Source organism: Crocodylus porosus, unplaced genomic scaffold (assembly GCF_001723895.1).
Source record: "Crocodylus porosus isolate Cpor-Errol unplaced genomic scaffold, CroPor_comp1, whole genome shotgun sequence".
NCBI lineage: Eukaryota > Metazoa > Chordata > Crocodylia > Crocodylidae > Crocodylus > Crocodylus porosus.
This window is the reverse complement of record NW_017728886.1, coordinates 157,441,120-157,463,261: the sequence shown is the minus strand read 5'-3', so window position 1 is coordinate 157,463,261 and position 22,142 is coordinate 157,441,120. Positions and strand designations below refer to the sequence as shown.

Here is a 22,142-nt window from a genome sequence, read left to right as displayed (position 1 = left end):
TTAAAAATGTTAGATGTTTTTACCTTGTACAGATCATTCATTTTCAGCATGTGCAAATGAAAACATTCTGGCTTTCCCACCTCTCAGTCTTTAAAAGATCTATGTAATTGTACTTTAAAATTACTGCTGGAGTAAAGCTACTATCAAACAGGTTATGCTTAACACATCATTTAAACATCATAAATTAAGCTTGCGAATTTAAAGCTTTGACCCACTTAAATCTGCTTGTCAGAAATCTTGTTTAATCTTGAAAACATCTTTATTTCTGAGACTCTATCAGTCAGTTCCAGATAATTATGACATAATTATAAGGTTTGCACAATGGAAGGAATCACTTCTAGAATAGGGAAATATTCATGCTGCCCTATAAGGCCCTGTTAAGATGGAATATTGTGTACAGTTTTGGTTGCCCATGTCCAGGATGTTACCTCATTCCTCAATGTGTCCCCTTCCTTATCCAAATAATCCTTATTAAGTGTCTGGTTGGGATTGTATGACTCAATTAAGTGACCCACGAGGGCTTTTCCAGTCCTGTATTCTGCAATTCCATTATATTTTTCAAGTGCTTGGTTCACTGCATATGTATTTGAATTTGCTTTTAGTTTGTAAGGATGGAAATAACCTGGTCTGTGTTGTAGAACAGAAATAACCTGATCTTTTCCGAACTTTTGCCTCTTTATATTATCTACTCTATCAAAGAGCTTTTAACTCTTTTTAGGATTAATACAGTTCTCTTGATGGATGCATTTCTGATGTGTATGCCTTCCTTTTATGTTTTCCTAAACATTGGCGATCTTAGAAGATATCTGAGACTTCCTGTGCTTCACTTAAAAAGTGGCTTGATTTGAGAGATGCTTAGAGGTTTGGAATGGTTGTAGGTCTGCAGGGAAAGTACTAGCAGCCAGCATATAGAGGAGTATAGAGTTTAGGGGGAAGAGGTCATTATTATTGCCATTACATGCATATTTTTGCATACTGGAATGAAAGATGTATTTTAGAAACTTAGAAAGTCTATCCCTTAAAAACTAGTGAACACAATTTCTATAACTGTTACTGGGTCAAACTGCTGTAGCATTTATGAGGGTTTTAAAATTCATAGTTTAAGCCTCAAAAGGGATAGCCTAGTCTAACCTCACAGGATTCAACTACAGGAGTGGTTAACTGTGCAGCAGACTAACTTGCTATGGTGTAAAGTGTCACAATCTACACATGTGACACTATTAAAATGCAAGACATTTTCACTGTTGTAAGATGGTACTGTTGGGGACAGTACTGACAGCAAAAATAACTGCTCCTAAATGGTGACCTGGGTATAAAATGCACCCAGGCAGCAGAGGGCCAGTTCCCTGCCTGCCACATAGCCCGGTGGTTACCAACCTTTTTTTTTAGCAACCTGCTGCTGGGAGTGTAGTGCAGCGGGGCGGGGGCAGGGGAGATCCTGGCATGTGGCATGGCTTGCTATTTGTGTGCAATGCCACTGGCATTCCCCCCACAACCCTCATTTGGGTTGTGACCCAGGGTTGGGAACCACTGGCCTAACCATATGACTCTGCTGTTTGTGCGCTCTTGTGTGCCAGCCAGCCCCTCCGACACTGCAGCCTGGATCCCAGGGCTGACTCCCCAGGTCTGCTGCCAGCCTAGGGCTGCTCCACCCTGGCTCAAACTGCTGTGGTCCTGGATGCACTGTAGACACTACACCCAAGAGCTGTTAACTCTGGGACAAACTGTGCCAGAGTTTCACGCTGCAGTAATTGAACGTGTAGACACACCCACCAAGTATTAAGTTCTACCTAGTTATCCCTTTTCTGAAGCTCAGTAATACATTTGGCTAAAAAAACCTTGTGTTTGACTGTGTGCGTTTTCCAGACAAGTATTTGGTTTCTATCTGAAGGTATCAAGAGAGAGAGAATCCACTGCTTCCCTAAAAGTTTGTTACAGCACCTATTCACCCTCACTGTTAATTGTTTTGTTTGGTTTTTTTCCCACTGAAATTTGGCTTCTGCTAGAGGTTCTTGTTATAACTTTCTTTGCTAAATTACACAACCTTTTAGTGCCCAGTGTCCTTTTCCTGTGCAGGTTCTTATGCACTGTAAACAAATCGCCTCTGACCTGTTTTTGATCAGTTAAAGAAATAGGGATAAAGAGATCATGCATACTATAATGCATTTTTGTTAGTCCTTTAATCATTTGAGGACTCTTCCCTGCATCTCCTATTTTTTCAACGTTTTATTTAATTTTAACTGTATACAGTATTCTAGTATTAATCTAATGTTCTTTATAAAACAAAAGAAGTCTCCTTATTCTAACTCACTACTCTCTTGTTAATCCCTTCTTAATACATCCAGGGATCACATTAGCCTTTTTTGCCACAGTGTCATGCTAGGAGCTCCCGTTTAGTTGCTTGTCTATGATAAATACCAGTAGGTGATTTTAACCCACTGATGTTGATGCATACTTCTTCTGTTTGCAGGTTTTTGTCTTGATCTTTCTTCTAGTGTAGGGCTGTCCAACTAGTAGCTTGTGACTGAGGCTTCTCACTCCTGCCCCCTTGCCTGCCACCAAATTTAGGGTCTTCAGTTGTTGCTGGTTACTTAAAGTGGCAGCAAGGTTAGGAGAGGAGGCAAGTGATAGTAGTATTTACCAAGTGCTGAGAAGCCAGAGGCCTGCCTTAGCAGGTATGGGCTCTTACCCACAGGAAGCCCAGCAGTCCAGATCCATCCTTGTGGAGCCAAATAAGTAGGGCAGCCCTGTTCTAGTGTGCCAGCTTACCCTTTTCTCCTTGAGGAGCTCATTGAGTAGCAGTTGGTAGCACTGTTTTTCACACTTTGTCTATTGGTACAATTAATATAATTTCCCAAAGATGGACCAGAACAACTGGTGTTGTGGTGGGTTAGTGAATACATGACACACTTGCCTTCTACAGCATGATTTTGAGTGAGCCAATGGCAGGTGTTAAATCAGTTAAACTATCACAGTTAAGTGGTGGTTTTTAAAAAATATGGTGTTGACAAACTAGTTTATAACTGATTGGTATATTGGTTGTTACCATATTGAAAACCATCTTAATGTAAAACTGCAAACTAGCTTTTGTGAATCTTGCAATCTCTGAGAGACTAATTTTTCACTACCAGTTACATTTAAAGAATGTTAGCGTACATTTGTATGACCCTGTAAAAGGATGTGGTGTCATACTTGATTAGCATCTTTCTTGAAATCTCATTAGTAACTTAAATTGGATGGAATTTGAATAGTGATTTTATCCAGCATGGTGATTGAATGTGACAGTGAAACTTAAGGGTTCTTGCTTGTTATCTAAAGTTTGAACATGCTACTGAAGAAAAGAATACTTATATGAGATGGTCAGAAAATAAGTGTTTGGGACAGTGTTGCCTGCAAATCTTTAAAAACTCAACAGCCCTAGCTTGACCCTGTATCCATTTGGCTATGGATGTTTATGCCTATATCCTAGTACACAGTAGGTAGTGATTCTTCAGTTCACATTAATTTAATGGGTTAATGAAATGTTACATCTAAAATGAAAAAGGTCCAGATCGAGTTTATCTGGACAGTCTAATCTCTTTTCATTTACAATAAATAGAAATATTCTGTATTGATCTGCGCCAACTATGCTGGTGGTTAGAGTTTGTATCTTTGCAACAGAATATAGCACTTGAATGTTGAATGTGCTTTTACTCTGAAGAACAGTTTTGTTTGTAAAGCTTTACTATTTATTTAATAATTTATTTTCCCCTTTTTAAAAGGAATTACCTTTATTGTGTTAAATTCTTCATGAGTTCTAATGGTTAGGCACAGTGTTTACAGCAAGGGAACAGTTTCATTATCCTACTCAGTCCTTTGGTTATTGCCAACCACATTAGGAATTGCAATGACTAGAATTTCTGAAAGTGGTAGGGTTTGGCAAAGAATTTTGCCGCAGAGGTGGTATAACCAAGAGGTAGTTGACTCATCTGTGAGCTGCTAACCTGTTGTGCCAGTTGCTTGGCTATATTGGTCACAAGGGGTGGCACAGTGGGTTTTAGTGCAACAACATTTATTTTCCCTAGGGAAGAGGCCATCAAATAGCAATGGAGTAAGAATGGCAAGCAACTCAGTGTGCTGCAAGCATCTTATGATATATTTACACATTGCTTACATAAACATTCAATAAAGGCATCTATACATGTGATGGAGCTCTGCTGTGAGGTAGGCTAGCTAGCATGTGTTGGAGCAGATTCAACTGAGTCAGCTGGAGTGTGCTAATTGGCGCATTCCAGCAGCCTCCGCACCATGTGTATTCAGCATCCTGCACTTCCAAATGGTAGCGGGGGTGCTTTAACTAAAGCTTGTCAAACGAGCTTTAGTTAAAGTGCCCCCACTGCTATTTTGAGGTGCAGGATGCTGAATACACATGATGCTGCGGGCGCTTTTAATTAGAGCAGCTCTCAGAGCCATTCTAAATTTAAAGTGCCCCCCTTCCACCATGGGTCATGTGTATAGATGCCCTAATTGCCCAGTGAGATGTTCCATTACACTTGAGACAAAGGAGAGGAAGTGATTGTCAACCTCTGGAGAGCAGTTCTGTTCTGAGCACCGATTTCTCTCTTACACGCTCAAGTTTGGTTAGTGGTTAAAATAGTCTGTTTTAAACAGGGCAGAGTGCTCCAACTGGTGGCCCATGATCTGTAGCCCTTGAGAGCTTAACATGCAGGTCCCAATCAGGGCACTGTTCCCTGCCACTACTCCGGCAGCTCCTGCTGCTAGAGTCTCCAGGCTCCCCCTCCCTTCTTCAGCTTCTGCTGCCTACCCCTGGGGGTTGGGACTACAGGAGCATGCAGCTGAGGGCTTTAGGGGAGATCCTAGGGACTCCATGCAGCACAGCACGGTATGCCGACAGTACAGCAGGGTGCCTCCTGTGTGGCACAGTAGGCAGGACGATGTAGCGCAGCTAGGAGTAGCACAGGAGTACTGGGATGGTGCAGTGGGGGATGTGTGCCAGTGGTGCCACATGAGAGGATGGGCTGTGCAGCATACACCTGGGGAATGTGCAGCCTGTGCAGTGTCTTATTTAGAAGTTGGACAGCCCTGTGTTAGGACATATAATGCCATTAAAGGGGAAAAGTAGAGAGTCACATTTTTCAATATGTGCACCAAGCTCAGAGACCTGTGTACTGGTACTACTGCCTGAATAAATTGAATTGTTTCAGGCCAGTACAGCTGCTGTTCCTTTTGATAATCTGCTTTTACAGGGAATGGAAGGGGGAGGGGGGAGAGGTGAACAACTAAATATCTTAGTCCTGTATTCTGCTTGCAGACAATTGGATGCTGCATAAAACTTTAACTGCACGATTAGCAGGCACTGAGTTACAGTGGGTAGGTAAATGCCTGTAAATCCTGGTGGATGGATACTGCTGTTAAAAAGTAAAGTTGTCAATAATGTTACACAGGCCTGGATCTTTAAAAGTTTGCTATCATACTTGCAAGCGACTATCTGCAGTGTTAAACCATTAAACAAAGAGCAAAGCATCACCAAGCAATGTAATTCCACTGAAATCCTCCACTGGGAGCATCATATCTCTCCCTACACAATTTATGCTGTTGTGACTAAGTCTGTTGCATGCTTGGTTTTTCCCTATAAGCCACACAAGATAGGTTGCTTTTGCCTAGATTGAACAGAGTGTTTATTTCATATGCAAAGCAAGAGGCTTAATGAAGCAAAACCAGAACACAAGTTCCTCCATGCCCTGTTTTTTACCCCTCAAACTATTCAGGCACACATGTTCTTGCCTTAAACCTTAAACACACTAACCCGGAAATGTTTAGATGGTGTTAGTTATGAAAGGCTGAGCCGTAACCTTCAGTGTGTATGGACAACATTTACATGTCGCTTGCAAGTATGACAGCAAACTTCGAAAGGGGAGTGGGGACTGGTGCTCCAGACAACACTGCAATTGTTCTAACCCTGCTTTTACCTAGGGTTGAAGTTAGAACGGTTTTGCTATGTTTGTATCACTCCCAGCTTCTGTGCATGTAACTGTTAAAGTAACACTTCCAAATGTATGGTTGTCCATACCCAGCAACACCAGTTGGATCACCAGCTAGGTAATCATGCCCCAAAGCCAACAAAGACACTAGCAAGACATCAAATCTATGCCCTCAGTAGGGGTGCACCAGTAAAGATTTTCTTAGCCAATACGAACGGCCGGTTATTAACCAGCCTTATTGGCCAGTACTGATCCAATTGCCAATCTGTATCCCAGTTGCTTAAAGGACAGCATCTGGCTAGTAAGTTGGGGGGGAAGGGGAGGCATAAATTGAGGCCCCCATGGTGAGGGAGGGAGTGGGGCTGGGGCTGGGGCAGAGGTAGGCGCTGCCCAGCCAGGGCAGAGTAGGGTGTGGGATGGAGCCATGGGTGGCTTGTTTTGGGGGTGGCGGGGATGGCTTCCTCTGCTGTGCACACCCTGGGGGAGGTATGGGGGGCATGTGCCCCCTGGATTTGTGTGCAAGGCAAGGGTGGGCTGCGGGCTTGGGGTTGGGAGCAGGGCAGGCAAGGGTGGGGCAAATGGCGGTGGTGCTGAGAGTGGGGGCTACAGGGTGGGCTACAGCCACCCCAAAATTTGTTGTAGCCCCCCTCTCCCAGCACTGTAGTCACCCACCCTTACCCTGCCCACGCTGAACGCAGCCTTGCCCAAGATGCCCTGCTGGTTCTTGACTAGTTCACAACTGGGGAACGGCTCAGCCCCCCCACTGGTCTCCAGCCAGTCCTCAGCAGGGCAGCTGTGAGACCCTTGCTCAGGTGTGCCAGTGCAGACACTGTGCCTCATTGGCAGCCAGGTAAAACCGCCCTGAGTGGTAACATGCAATGATATTGGAGTGCCCCAATTCAAGAGGAGCATGTTCATGCTCCACAGTCCTTCCAGGCTGGCTGTGCACTGGGCACCCAGAGCAGTTTTACCTGGAAGCAGCAACACTTGATTGAGAAGCGCCCAGGTAAGCTGTGGTAGCACAGCAGAGGTTCTCAGCTGGGGGCACTGTCACATTCAAAAAAGTGGGCAGTGCCCTGATAGATCAGCAGTTCTCAAACTTTTCAGACCTAATTCAGTATACAAGATCTGTGCTTGCACGAAAGATACCAGTGTTCTTCTAATGCCCAAGAATTCTGAACAAAACAAACTACGGCTAGTGAAAGATATTTACATCAGATTTTAAAAACTGCAACTTGTGGTGGAAAGTTCAGTATTTTAGCAAGAGCACAAAAAAAGAATACTAAAGCACTATGTGCAATGTACACTTACATAATAATAATGAAACCACTTTACTTTCTGCCAAGATACTTTTTAACTTGTTGAGATTTTACACACACACACTTGTAGGAAAAAGATAGGGGGAGATTTTTTTAAAATTGTATTAAAATGCTGAAGCCTCCCAACCCTAAATCTGTTATTAACTATATTGGCTATTGCATGCTACCACTCTAATTACTTTTCTTAGAGAATAATGTTTATTGCAGTTAGTTTGGAAAAGTAAGATGAAGGCTACATGGTTTATATATTATCCATTCCAGAATCTACATATGATTATTTATCACAGTTGGCAGCTATTGCTTGGTCTTCACAAACTGGTGCTGAAAAAAGAAAGAGATACAAAGAGCAGTCACTAAAATGTGAAGTAGCTATTATGGAATAAATGTGGAACCACTGCTTGCTTGGTGCAGTCAAATCATAAATGAATTGGGGTGTGGAAACATAGTCTCTACGGGCATAGGACCAATTTTTGTTAAAGTGCCCCTTACTCTTAATATTTTTGGGTGGTGGGGGAGGGGAATACATTAATTTATACTTGTTCTCTCCTTTAAAAAGGTGCTGAACACAAAGCATTCTGAACACAGAGCACAAAGCAGTCATTTTCAAGTACTATATTAGATGATCTAACCAATTTTTTGCAATATAAGCTTTTTGAGACCCACGTTGCTGCTGTTTTAACAGACATAACATTTAAAGGGAAATACTGGCTCCTCACTGTGCGACAGACTATGTTCTCACTGAAGTAGCTATCAACAGGATTAGTCGGGAAGCATAGTGTACTGTAGAATAACCATATCAGATCATGTTACAGTGTTCCTTAATTATATAGAGCCAGTATTCTGGTCAGAATATCAAAAAGATAGCTGTTAGCATTTTGCCATTTGTAATTTTCTATATGATGGAGAAAACGCATTTAAAGCTGTTAAAATCTGTGAAAAAGGATTTGTTTTCTATAATAAGAAAAGCAAAGGAAAGCATTATTGCAATATAGGTGAAAGTATAATTACATTAATAGATAACTCAGGAATTAAATGTAATCCTGGCTGCATACCAGCACTTGTGACCTTTGCCAATGGTAGATGTTGCCTAGTGGTGGTAAAGCTAAAATGCGTGTGTACCCAGGAAACCTTATGATGTGGGTGGGTATTCCTCCTGGACCTAGTAAGTACACCATATGTGATCTGTGCATTCCTGCTTCAGTAAATCAGATATGCGTGATGAGTGTTGTTCTAGTAAGGTACAACACAAGTAATGATGTATCAGTGAAAACTTTTACTTTAAAAATTCACTTTCCTTAACTAAAGTTGAACTTGAGAGAAGTGACTTATGCATTCTAAGAACTTTGTACTTATTCATGCAGAGGAATAAAAGAATGGCAGCACTGCTGGGAAAGGTGGTAAACTGTGCTACCGGTGGCTGATGATTACAATTCGACTGTGTAGCTCTGCGTCAGACGCATTGAAACAGGCCTCTTCTGTATTTGTCCATTTTAGAAGATTAAACAGTATTGTGTCATATTTCCTGAAGTGCATTACGTTTTCATTTTGGAGGAAATTCTTTATTACTCTCTTGCTTTGACATTCCTGTGACATTTAAAGGCTTTCAGTAAGCCTAAATCTGGGAATGACATAAGCACATTCACAGCTGATGGTTCATTTATGATGTGGATCTTGCCAGATGTCCATGGTGCAAAGTCTGTGTGGTTATGATTTTGATAATTTGATCCATTTAACTTTTACTACATGGTATTTTTGGCTTGTTTCTCTCCAATTCTCCTGCCCTTTAGGAAGTACAAGTTCTGCTGGATCTAAAGGTTCAGAATCTTTTTTTATTTGCAAACTCAAATGGAAAAATTAATAATGATATTTGTGTAAGGTAATATGTGACCAAATTGATGACTAGTGCAACTGAATTAAAACACTTGCAGGAGAGACTGCAAAGCACATCTTTCAAAATGGTGATCTATGTTCATTTGAAAGGATGACTGAATTTTACATCTGAGATATCGTTGCAAGCATTTAGAGGGAAAACACATTCTTTCACTGAAATGATTGATACAAGTCTTGTGGAGCTTTTCCATCGGTATTGTCTGTGTGATAGTTACAGCAAATGGCTGAAAGTTCCAAATAACTTAACAAGAAATACACATGCAGTAACCCAGCATAGTTAAGTGATTCCAGAGACCTTTTGCACTTGTTACTTTTGGTAGGCCTAGCAGGTGTTCTTGTTGTTCAGTTGCTAGTTTGGGTTTCTTAACAACAACAAAAATTGGGACAATAAGGAACAGCTGCTCCCTGTGGTTTGAAATCAAGTTGATCAGCTGGATTAAGAAACATCTTGCTGGCTGAAATTAGCAATTGGGGAGCTTGTGTTTCCTCATCACCTCCAAGGTTACTTTCTTATGCGAGAGGCAACAATTTTTGTGGCTGCTATATTTTATTGGGAGAAATAATTAGCTGTGTTAGTCTGCCTGAAGTCAGACAGAAGGCAAGGTCTATTTGCACCTTACAGACTAAAGTAAACCACCACTTAGAAAAACCTTATGCATTTTGCTTTAATTAGTTTATAAAGTGCAAATCTACGCTGCCATCTTCTATTGGACCAACTGAATTTTCCTCATACCTGAAGAATAATGCTTTGCCTTGAAAGCTTGCTCAAGTCTATCTAAAAAACACCATTGGTCCAATAAATGATAACACCCACAAGAATCCTTGCCTCTCATATTTTGTGGACCATTGTGGTTACAATATCACTTCGACACTGTCACTTTTTTTAAATAATTTTCTTGAATTAGTCTTCAGCTAAAACGTGTGTGTGTGTGGGTGGGGGGGGAATTACCCAACTGCACCTGCATAAAATTACTTGGGGAAATGCTTCAGAGGATATAAAATAGATTTTTTTTTTTTGGTTCCTTAAGGAAATATTCTGCACCTAATTGTAACCCATTGATCCACACTTTTTCTTGCATCTTGGAATAAGGATTATGCGCTGTCTGCCCAAAAAGATAATGAGCTCTATAGGACCATTTACTTCATCCCTCCTTAATTGGGTACGCAGTGCACTTGACAATTTGTAGTGTGGCAACGTGAGACGTATTGCAGAGATTCTTGAGAGTGTTAATACAGTATTTGTCCTGTCCCTTTCTGCCTCACCCTCCCCGCCCCCAATCCCTGGATTTGGAGATTCCTTTTGAGAAGTGGTAGCAAATGCCTTTCCACATGAGCCATTCTATCAAGGTAGGAACAGAGGGTTAGAGCTGGGGAAGAAGCTCAGTGCACAGATGGTGCTGATCTTCTGGTCTGTCTTAGAATTGATTCAGGGCACGGAGCAAACTCAGACTTTTTATACTCCCTTCTGTTGGACTCTTCTGTATTGAGGAGTGATGAGGCAGTGGTTTGAGCACAGTTATAATTTTTTGTGACTTTAATGGAGTTACTCCAGATTTGCAGTCAAGTAACAGAGCAGAATTTGGCCCCATGTGCTCATGGATGACTACATAACAGCTAAGTGGTTCCAAACACTGGTGGATAGATGTATTGCAAATACATCTTGCTATTCTTTCTCCCTCTTCTATTCTTTGTCTTCTGTGCTTTCCTTTTTTTTTTCTTGTCATCCCTCCCTCCCCAAATCATCCACATGTATATGTGCTTGTCTTCTGAAAAGAAAATGCTCCTTACTTTTTCCACTGCTAAGGGGAGCTATGAGTTTTCTTTGGTTGACATTTCTCCATCCTCCTTGAGTCCCTATTGCCACTGCCTCCATGCATCCTTATGGCCCCAGATGGATCTGATCCTAAAGGCAGGGTAAACCTGAGGTCCCTCATCCAAGAAACTGGCAACCCAGCTTTCCTTCTTATGTCCTTGCTCACAAGTATTTAGCAGAGTTTGCAGATTGATTGGAATGTGACAAGGCTATGCTGTGAATTCTTCTGCCATAGCTTCGAACTTGCGACCTCTGGACATAAACCATGCGCATTAGCAGCCATACTGTCCCAGCCTCCAGCAAGCCTCAAGATAGAAACAGTGCAAGATTTTTTATTTTCCCTTTGTTTACCCACCATAGATTCTCTGCTAAAATAGCAAAAGAGTTGATTTTGAAAGCTGCTAGGTTCATTTATACAACTATAAGCCTTTTGAAATGGCCTCAAAATACAATGTCGCTTTGGACTTTTGCTTCGATCCTGCAAAGCATAACTTATCTGAATGCCAGGTCTATACAGAACCCAGCTGAAGCTGCTGGGGCTTTACTCTGACATGGCAGTCTAACATTACATTGTAGGACTGGTACCTTAGTGTGTTACAAAAGAAAATAATTGACCCTTGGGGGAAATACTTCATTTCTGAAATCCAGTGCTTTGGTTTTATGGCTTCCTAGAACCTTAAAGGTTTTGCTTTTTCTTTTCCTAAGAAGGTGGTTATCTTCCTAATTAAATAATTGCCTAATTTAAAAAGGTAAGTATTTGATTAGACTAAAATGCTTTGTGTAATACTGAGATGTAGAGATGGATGGTAGAGCTGTATATTCACCTTATTTTTATTTCTTTTTCTCTTTCTTGTCTTTCTTCATGTGGCTGGCGTATTGGCAATTCTCTTCACCCTTTTTGCTGATTTTTTTTTTTTCCCTGCCGTCATCTAGAAAACCACCCAAGGTAAGCGTTTTAATCTTTCATTGTAGAAGTATTGACTTAAACATGTTAAACCTAGCAGAAAAGTCCAGTATATCCTCTAACTTTGTGATTTGTATACCTCCATTGAAAGAAAATCTGATTGAAAAAAAACTAGTTTCACGTGCATTTAGGTTAAAGGCTTTTCAAATCAAACAACCTATATTGCCTATGGATTAAAATATAGAGAAAAATAAAAGAATGCAATTTATCACAACTATGCTGAAAAGCTTTAATTCAATTTTAAGGGGTTCTTAAGAATCCTTTTGAAGGAGTTAATAAGTAGCCTTTGTAGAGTAAATTATTGCAAATAATACGGCTTTTTAAAAATTCATATTTGATAACTTGGAAAAAAAAAAGGTAATAAAATACTTTTGGTATGCACTGTGCTCTCCTTTCTCCATGCCTTTTTGCCCATGTTTCCCATGCTTCCCTTGCCCCACACAGCCCTTCTGCCTTGCTCCCCCTGCTACCCTTCTTCCCTTGCTCTCCCTTGCACCATGCATCCTTTCCCTGTTCCCTCTTGTACTGGAGCCCCTTCTGCCATACCCTTTCCCTGCAGTCCCCTTGTTCCATATGTCCTTTCACCCATTGTCCTTTTCTGTGTGTTCCCAGCACTGTGGACAGTCTTCCTTGCTCCCTACCACACTTTGTACACCCTTTCCCTCTGCTCCCTCCTGCTCCAGGTACTCTCTACCAGCCACATGGAGCCACAGCAGCTGCTTGTCTGGCCCATATTCAAATATAAGACAAAGTTTTCCCCCTATGCTGAAAAACCTTAACTTAGATTTAAGTAAATACAGTATTTTCTACCTAGTGAGATTTGTCATTAATCTTTGTCACACTATAATGCAACCTTATGTTGTGTGAAATGCTTAACCGTTGAGACAGAAGTTCTTGCTACTCCCAGTAGGAGCATGCTGTTGAGGCATGTTAAGAATATTCTGTAAATTAAGTGTTTCTTGTTTCATTTGTTTTATGTGGTACCACATTTACTCCACTTCAAATGAAGATATTTAAATGGAATTTTAAAGATATCAAGAGTAGTATTCATTCATTTTAAAATCGACCAGCTTCATTGTCATCAGTCAAAGCAGCTGACTACTATCTAGCTTAATTATGCATGGCTGAAATAAAACTATAAGCATATCAAGCATATTAAATTGTAACTGTTTCTAAAACCATGAACTCTTAGACCTGTCAGCTCTTAGTACATGACCAGTTTTCAACTTAATTTCGTGACAAATGCAAAATGTTGTCCCAATTAAAATCCAACTTAAAACAGCCTAATGTTCCCTCCACAGCTCTTCCCTACCTGAGGACTTCTGTATTCTCTATAGACAGGGACATATCCAAATCGAGATTGTGCAAATTTCATGAAAATCATGAAATCAGGCAATTTGTGAAATCTGTGGGAGGAAAAGAAAAGTTACTAAAAATAAAGTTCTGGTTCCCCAGTGGGAGTCAACAGTGTTCCTGGCTGTGCATCCCACCCCAGGGAAGGGTGGATGGAGGCTGCTGGAAGGAAGGTGAGCAAGCAAGATGGCTGCTCCTTGCCACTGATTGGCTGGGAGGGCTGCCTGTCATGCAACCCCACCCCTCTCCACCAGTCAGCAGTGAGGGGTTGGGTCATACAACAGCCCTCTCCACCAATCAGTGCTGGGGGGTGGGGCCACCATAGTTCCTGGTCAGTCAGAGGCATAAGGGGGCCCAGCCATGATAAGCCCGTGAAAATGGCAACTGGCTCCTTGGTCTGCCCACAGAATCAGTAAGCTGCCTCCTTGAGTTGGGTAGACCCCTACCTATAGAAGACATGTGTCAAGTACTGCCAGTTTCCTTCTGCATCAGTTTCTGTAGTAAGCCTCCATTTTCAGGTGGCTTTGGCCCTGGGAGATGTTATATTTATTGTCCAGTTAATGTGTTAATTGCACAATAAATTGTAGCATGCCACCTATTCAGTGAATTTATTATGCCATAAAATGGCAAACCAGCCACAAAGATGTTCCACACTTATTGCAGAATGCCTTTGTGGCCATTTTGTATAGCAGTTTAATTTGAACGTGTGACATATACGAAGCCTTACGCAGCAGCCCTGCATGTGTCTGCAGTGCAAGGCTTTTAAAAGTGCCAGAATGGAGAGATCCTTGCCCTCCAGCTTGCATGGGGAGTGCATTAGCTCCCCATGTCCTGGCAGTTTAAAAAGCCTTGCTCTTCAGCTTGCATGTAGGGAAAGGCTAGAAAGGTGCCAGCTTTTGGGGGAGTCCTGCCATTGGGATTGGATAGGCAGTAGTAGCATCTGGGTTTGAGGAACAGTCTCCCTGTGGCCAATACCTGGGATTGGGCAGGGGCTAGTTCTGGGCCTAAGTGTGTTAAGTACTCCAGTGCTGTAGTTCTTTTCCAGCTACTAGTGACAAATGTTTTGGGTAAAAAGCATATTAAGTTCACTTGTAAATAGCGCAGAAAATATTGTTGGGCCAGTCTAGAATGCAGACAGAAATCAACACTCCTGCTTTAATTCTTGACTGCCTCCTAAAGGTTTGATGGATTGTTGAAGGTACTACATAGTTTTCCAAATTCCAATGACAATAACATTAGCTAGGTGTAACTTGACAAAATTGTATTTATTACTCCCTGGCAGCAGTGGCGACCTTAGGAGAGGGCAAACCAGGCAACTGCCCGGGGCCCCACACTTTAGGAGGCCCCAGAATTTTTGCAACAGATATTCAGCTTGCTTATAGGTTATCAAAATTAAGCCTCTAAGGGGTCCCAAATGACTTTCTTGCCCAGGGCCCCAACATCCCTAAGGCCACCTTCCTTGGGAGGAATCCTTTTTTTTTTCTCAGCAGTATTTATATAAGAACTAGCAAAAACCAACTCTCAAATTAAGATTTCTCCTTCCTCATCAAGTCTCCCTCCCAATTTTTAAGTCACCATTTTATGTTGTAAATCATTCCAAATGTCAGACTCAAAATCTTGGTCTCGCGAGTCAGTGCCATCAGTAGTTGTAGAGTATAAATGTTATTTCTTTTTGTTAACAAGCGCAAAGTGGTGTTTAACAAATCATCTCATCTCTAACTCTCACACAATCCATGCCTTCACACAGATGCATTTAAAAAAGAAGAGGTCAAATTCAATTAAATTACACAAGGTAGAATTAATCTAGTGTGGGATTTTTTTCAGATATATTCTCTCATTGCTACATTCTGAAAGATCCAGACCCCACATAGCCTTTTCTGAGAGTGCTGTCTGAAGATTGCTAGAAGGAATGAGATGGGATGCTTTCTAAACCAGTTATTCTTCATAGTTTAATCAGGCAGGCACTTACTGTCAATCAGGCACATACTTATTACTGGGAGGTGTTGTATTATCTTTAATGTCGCTATTCATTGTAGTGAGCAATTCACTCAAGAGTGTTTGCAGGATTAAGCCTCTAAGATTGTAACTTCTCCAAGGCAGGGGCCTATAGCATATCTTTATTTGACTTACGTCCATCTTTGGTTAATATGTCTTGTTTACATTTCAATAATTATTAGTTCTTCCACCAGTTTATTTTCTAGCAGGCTGGAAATAATTGTTTTGGCTCCATGAATCTGTGTAAATAGTGCAGAAGTACTTTCCCCATCCAGGACATAAAAATGCAATAGTAGCCAGCAGTATCAAGAACTAGTCAGTCCTGGGGATAAATTTATTAATCCCTTCACTGCTGGTTTTATGCGGCACCTGTTCTGTTGCTAGTTTTCATGGAATAGCGAGTGGCAAGTGCCTGGTACATTTAGCAGCAATCAACAAGTTAAGGGCTGGTGGATGTGATGTGGGTGGGATTTGGGCCTGAGGAATGGATGGAAGGCTTCTGTGTTTGGGTGGACTAGAGGCTTGGGAAGGCCTTTGAAGGTGCTTATAAGCAGGGATCCTGATTTAAAAAAAAAAAAAAAATCCCTGATTTTTGGATTTAAAAAGTAACAAAAAAAAATTTCCGTGATTAAAATGAAACATCACATATATCTATGTGGACATCTATATCTATATATGTGGCATTTCATTTTAATCGCAGACAAATGGATTTTGGGTTACTTTTTAATCCAAAAATTGGGGACTTTTTTTCTTATCAGAAAAAACCAGGATCCCTGCTTATAAGGAACTTTACTTACCAGAATACTTTCTGGAAGGCTAACACCAGATCAGTTGATACCTCCTCCAACTCTGTTTTTCTATGGTTCTGCAATGCTGTAAACAAATCTAAGAGAATTCAGATCAAATCTTTGCCAGTAAGAGATTTATTTATCAGATACTTTCCATTCTATAGCACCTGCTTGAGCAGTTGAGGAACACGTATGAGGCCAATCTGATCCATGGGGTCCCTAGATGGGGATCCCTTTCCAGGATCTTGGTTTATAGTAGCCTTATTAGTCATTAGGTATGACTAACTACAGAGAAAGCAGCAGAAGGGAAGTTATTACTGTTGTTCTGGGTATAATCACTTCTAATGACTAGAAGTGGTTTGAGGGGTGAGCAACCAAGGACAGTTGCCTGAAGAGGGGAACTCCAGATTAAGTTGGTGTAAGACATGCAATACTAGTAGGAGGCAGGAAAGTCTCATAGGTGGGCCAGGCCTCATTCTTTGTCTGGGCCCTCATCACTCAAATGCCAGGTCTGCTAATGACTTGAGTATCAATGTATTGGAGCTGTGCACATATGCCTGGTCAACAAGTGGACGAAACATTAAACATAATCAGACTTGCAATGTCTAATCGTTATTCATGAGCCTTACACTTGCAGATCTGATCTCAGTATGGTGTTTCCCAAAAGAGTTTGTGCATCAGAGGTTCAGGAATGTCAGAGAAGACTCAACTAGTTACCATATTTACTTGAATCCAAAATGAGGGTTTTTTTCCCCAAGCAGGGGGTGGGGAAGGGGGGTGGCATGTCAGATTCATGTACCAGCCTAGGATGGCAGTGGCTCGGCTCCAGCTTCAGATCTAGTCTTGGGACCAAAGTCAGAGCTTGGGTTCTAGCTGTCCTGGGCCAGGGTGGCTCATGTGGCTCATACAGTCGAGGTAGGGGCTTGCAGCTTGTGAGAGTGTAAGGGAGACCATGTGGCAAGAGAGGGGTGCATGAGGGAGACCCCATAGCTTCCCGCTGCCTTCTCAGTTTACCTTAGGTGCTGGCATCAGCTCTCAGAGCTACAGCCACTGTTTTTACCAGGCTGGGTTCTAGGCCACCACTGCCATCTCCCAGCCAGAGCCAGACCCTCTCTGAAGGTAAATGGTGGGGATAGCAGGTAGCAGGGGGCAGGGCAAAGGGTCAAGGGGCAGGCACTGGGGATAGGCAACAAGAGGGCAGGCACAGGCATGGGAAGCAAGAGGTTAAAGGCAGGCAGCAGGTGGGAAGGGGACAAGGGGTGGGGGTCTGGACCCTCACTCCCTGCCACTGCTTTCCCTGCCACAACTATAGGTAATGGGGGGGGGGGTGAATTTAAGATGACCTGCCATTAACTGTATTCTAGACATGGAAAATTATAACAGTTTTATAATTTTTCATGTCTACAATCTAATTATTGCAGGGGTTGTCTAAAACTTGAAGTTGTCTTGGCTTCAGGTAAGTTTGGTAGTTTTATAGAAGGAGAATGACAAAGGGGAAATAACTATTCATTTAGGGCTGAATCCTGGGAGGCTCTGAGCACTCTGGCACCTCTCAGTCTTATAGTCAGATATCACTGTGTGTCTTACTGGATTGGAGAGAGGGGACTTGTCACTTGTAGGAACAGAGTTCATAGTCCACTTTATTTTGAGTTTAGAATTTTATTTTTAGTAAGGTCTCCATCTGAGCTGCACTGAAAACTGTTTCACATGATTACTTCCTAGATGTTAAAACATAAGCCAGATTTGTAAATGGTGATACTATGTCAGAGTTGATCAAAGTAATATTTGAATTTTATTCTTGGCTGTTCTCTAGGCCAGTGGTCTCCAAACTTTTTTGATCGCGCACCCCTATCAGTAAAAAATTTTTGAGCACGCACCCCCAATATATGTATATAAATATAAATAGAAGTTCTAATATTTTCTTCCCTCACCCCAATGGCTAGTCTTGCGCACCCCACTTTGGAGACCACTGCTCTAGGCAAGAGAATTTTCCTTCAGTGGCCATTGGTGTAACAGAGATAATGCATATCCCAACAGTTTCCACTTGTTCATTTAGCTGATGCTATTAAAGTTATCCTATGACTTTCTTTTGTAGCAAGGATTTGGCAGTCTTCCAGAATAACTTTGGTCTATCTATGTATTCTTTTCCAGGCTTTCTATGTTCAGTATGAAGCAGATTTTAAAATACTGTATTTATATATATTGCCTCCTAAATGACAAAGCTGTCCTCTTCATCTGGCACGCCAAATTACTGGAGAGAGTTTTTTAAAGAAATAGTTGAATAATTCAGCTGTATTCATTTAAACTATTTTATATCAACTGTTTTTCAACTATTTCTAAGTTGTTTTTTATTAAGCTTATTTTTCTATCATGTACCCATTTAACTGTGCACACAGAACTTGTACTTCAAAACACTGTCTCGTATAAGAACACAGTACAGATAATAATTGAGTAGACCTATTGTGTAAACTGGGGTATCAAACATGGCCTGCAGACTGGATCCTGCCTCTGGAGCTGTATGATCTGGCCTGTGGGTCACTGGACCAAACTCATGTGCCAGCATTGGCCCTGTGCGCTGTATTTGGTATGCAGGCTGGACCTGATGCTGTGCACCCTGCATGTGGCATGAGAAGTTGGTCCTGGGCATGCTATACATGTGTCACCCTGCCAGACCTTGCCAACCTCTTGTGCTGCATGCAGTGCGTATAGTTAGTTGAGCCCCACATGCTGTGTGCAGCATGCACTGGCCCTAGGGCTCGTTGTGCATGCAGCACATAGAGCTAGCATGAGATGGGTGCTGTCTGCAGCATGCAGCCTGGACCTGGCACTGCATGTGGCACTGTAGATCCCAGGCATGGGCTGCATGAGGTACCCCAGACCTATTCTCTCTGCTGCCTGCAGTGTTGGACCCAGCCCATGTGCCGTGGACAGTGCATGCTCCCTGCCGGCCCTGTGTGTTGCACATGCAGTGAGCCGCGGTTTCAGTGCTCATTGTTGTATGTGCAGTGAGTCCCTGGGGCTCAGGCTGGACCTGGCACTGCAGATGCTGCACAGGGGTTCAGTCTTGGTCCAGTCTGCAAACCATCCCAGCAATGCTCATCTGGCCTCTGGGGCCAAATAAGTTTGACATCCCTGGTTTCAGTTATGTAACAAGTATGGTAAAACTGTATCAGATAACCATTATGATGCCCTGCAGTGCCTTACTATTTACTACCTACTTTCATTACTGTTGTAGTGAGTAATACTTTGTGTATTTGGTTTCATATGACCCACTGCAGATGATATTGTTTCCTTGGGAAGGGACAGACATCTGGTACATCCAAACATGAGCTGCCCATGATAATTGCTTAACTCTGCAACTCTCCTATTTGCTACTCTTAGACATGAGAAAAAGATGAGTTCTTATTAGCAGGTATGAGAAAATTTTCTACATGTGAGAAGTGTTATTTCTCCCATTAATTAGAGCCCAGTTAATGTGATAATCAGAACCCTATTTTTGGCCTGCTAAAAGTAATGAAAATGTTATACTTTTGAATGGCTGAGAATTCCAGTTAATTGTGATTGTGTACGTAAAACAGAAGCAAAGTCTTAGGATTGTAGCAAAATGAATAGACAAGCAAAATAATAATAAAAAAAAGTTATATGAAAGCCTTCATATCCATCACAATGGGTACTTTTATTCTTCTTGCATTGTGGGGTAGAACCAGGCTGGTCAAGGAGTAGTAGTAGGAGAATGTCTTGCTTCCCAAACTTCCCACTAGTTTTTTTGCTTCTGCAGCAGTAAGTGTCTCAGTCAGACCTCAGTGCATGGAGATTTTTGTCCATGTTTAAATCCCAGCTGCATGTACAAGTAAATGGTTTTCATTTTTTAGTGTTTGCAGTGACTGTTGCCCCTGCAGACTTCAGGGATGGAGCTAGGCTGAGCAAAATGTTATGAAAGATTATGATATGACATAGCTGTCTGCAGTAACAGGGTTGGATTCAATGACCAGAAAGGTCATCTCCCCTTTTATATACTTAAAATACAGACGGAAAATGAAGTGTCCCCATGTTACTGAGTGTGTTGTTGGGGAGTGTGACTGGTGCAATGAATACAGTTTCCCTTGGAGCTTGGGCCAGATTCTCTAGTTTCGTCCCTGCACAGGAAAGGAGCCAGGCAGGATTGGCAAGGCCAGCTGTGTGGGTCAAGAGGCAGTCCAGGCCAAGAAGAGGTTTTTTGGCTGCCCTCTCCAGACAAGAGAGGAACCAGACAGGATTTAAAAAAAAAACCCGTGGCTCTGGAGTGAGCAAATCCCTTTGCTTCGTCCACCACCGCAAGTCAAGACAGAAGGTTGTGCCCAAGTCAGTATAACCCAGGCCAGCAGCCCCCACGCTGATCACAGAGTTCAGCTACTTCTGACCTCCTTCCATATATATCTCTGTGGGTTCTGGAAGTATTAGACAACATGGATCCTGCAATCTTTGGGTGGGATAAAGTCCAGCTCCTTTTCTTCCCCTCATTCTGAAAACAGCCCTGCTCAGGGCTACTTGCAGCTTAGCCAGAGACTCCATGAGATAAGATCTGTTTAGTCCATATGGATCCTATGCCATAAGGGTAGAACACCTGGAAATCCCATTCCTGAGCCCTAGGTTAGTACTGTTTTCTTTGAGGGACCCAGAATAGGCCCATGCTGGGGAGAGAGAACAAAGTACTTTTGGAGGACACAGGCCATCTGAAATATTTCTGTGCCCAAGTTTGCTTCCCCTCTTAATCTCAATAAACCCATAATGGGAAAATTAATAAGAAGTGTTGCTGCCCTGTTCATTTTTAGAGTGCAGCAGAAAGGGTAATTCTTAGCACCTGGCTTTCCAGACCATCATCTCTGAGTGCAGCTTTACAAACTCGCAAAAAGGTCAGGCTAGAGACGAGCTGATTCATCTACACATGTATACACGCACTGTTGTAAAATCAACCTTTTCCTCCTCAGGACAGGGAGGCTAGTGGTGAAACTAGAGTTGTAAAGTCAAATAGTAAGGTGCTTTAAAAAATAAGAGGATAGATTATTTCAGGCAAGAGTATGACATTATGAATATGTATTATGAAAATGTGCAGAGGAAATCTGCAAGCCATAGCTGTGTATCCCTCTTCTACCATGGGAGAAGGTAATAGAAAGTAGAGATTTCTTGCCAGGCCTCAAAGATTGGGAAAGCATTGTGTTATTGTGCCCAGTTGCCACTGTGGATCTCCTTGCTCTAGAGTCCATAATATTTTCCCAGTTTTTTTGGTTGGTTGCTTGCCTTGCCACTGCAATGATGGAATGTGGAGAGAGAATGTGGAAGGCCAGAGACCTTTCTTTCTATCCTGTGACCCGTCTTTATAAAGCCAGAAAATATCTCAGGATGTACTAGTCAAAATGTAACTTGATATCACTCTTGAAGATAAAGGTGATTATTTTCCCTGGTCAGCAGGGACTTGATGTTTCTAACCAGGGATGATTTTTACCTAAAAGAGGGGCTACAAGGCAGGTAGACGTTGTCTTCGCCTCTTTCTTTGTGCACAAAAGTTCAAGAGCCATCAGGCCAACAGAAGTAAACCAACCAATGCAAACTGTTCTCTGACGCTCTAAGTGCCTACACATGCATTCAAAGATCATGCAATCAATAGGCCTACATATCAAACCCTGTCGGTATTATCCATGAGGAGGGAAGCATTCAAATTTAGTCCATGCAGGAAAAGTCAGGATTCAGTCTTTGGGACTGACATGCATAAATTGGTTCCTGTCTACGTAGGGAGGATGAAGAAAGCACCAGGAAATGTGGGGCCCCTGCAAGATCTTCTGGGCAATCTGGTGGTTGCACCAGAGAAGAAAGCAGACCTCTTTAACCAATTCTTCACCTCCGTTTTCTTGGGCAGGGACTGGGACTTCCCCACCGTGATGCAAGATGGACTCGAGGGGAACGCCTCCAGACCTCAGGTTGGGGAGAACTGGGTTAGAGAGCTTCTGGAGGGGCTGGAAGTGTTCAAATCAGCGGGTCCAGATGCTCTCCACCCCAGGGTGT

The 22,142-nt window shown here is 42.2% G+C and overlaps 1 protein-coding gene across 4 annotated transcripts in view; it reads left to right on the top strand.

The window, feature by feature from the left end:
* Window positions 1–22,142, top strand: part of KIF13A (kinesin family member 13A) — a 196,184-nt gene that overhangs the window by 58,259 nt on the left and 115,783 nt on the right. For all 4 annotated transcript variants that reach the window (XM_019543831.1, XM_019543816.1, XM_019543823.1 and 1 more), the window contains exon 3: window positions 11,937–11,949. In XM_019543831.1, the coding sequence (XP_019399376.1) occupies window positions 11,937–11,949 (13 nt within the window). The remainder of the gene's footprint in view (window positions 1–11,936; window positions 11,950–22,142) is intronic.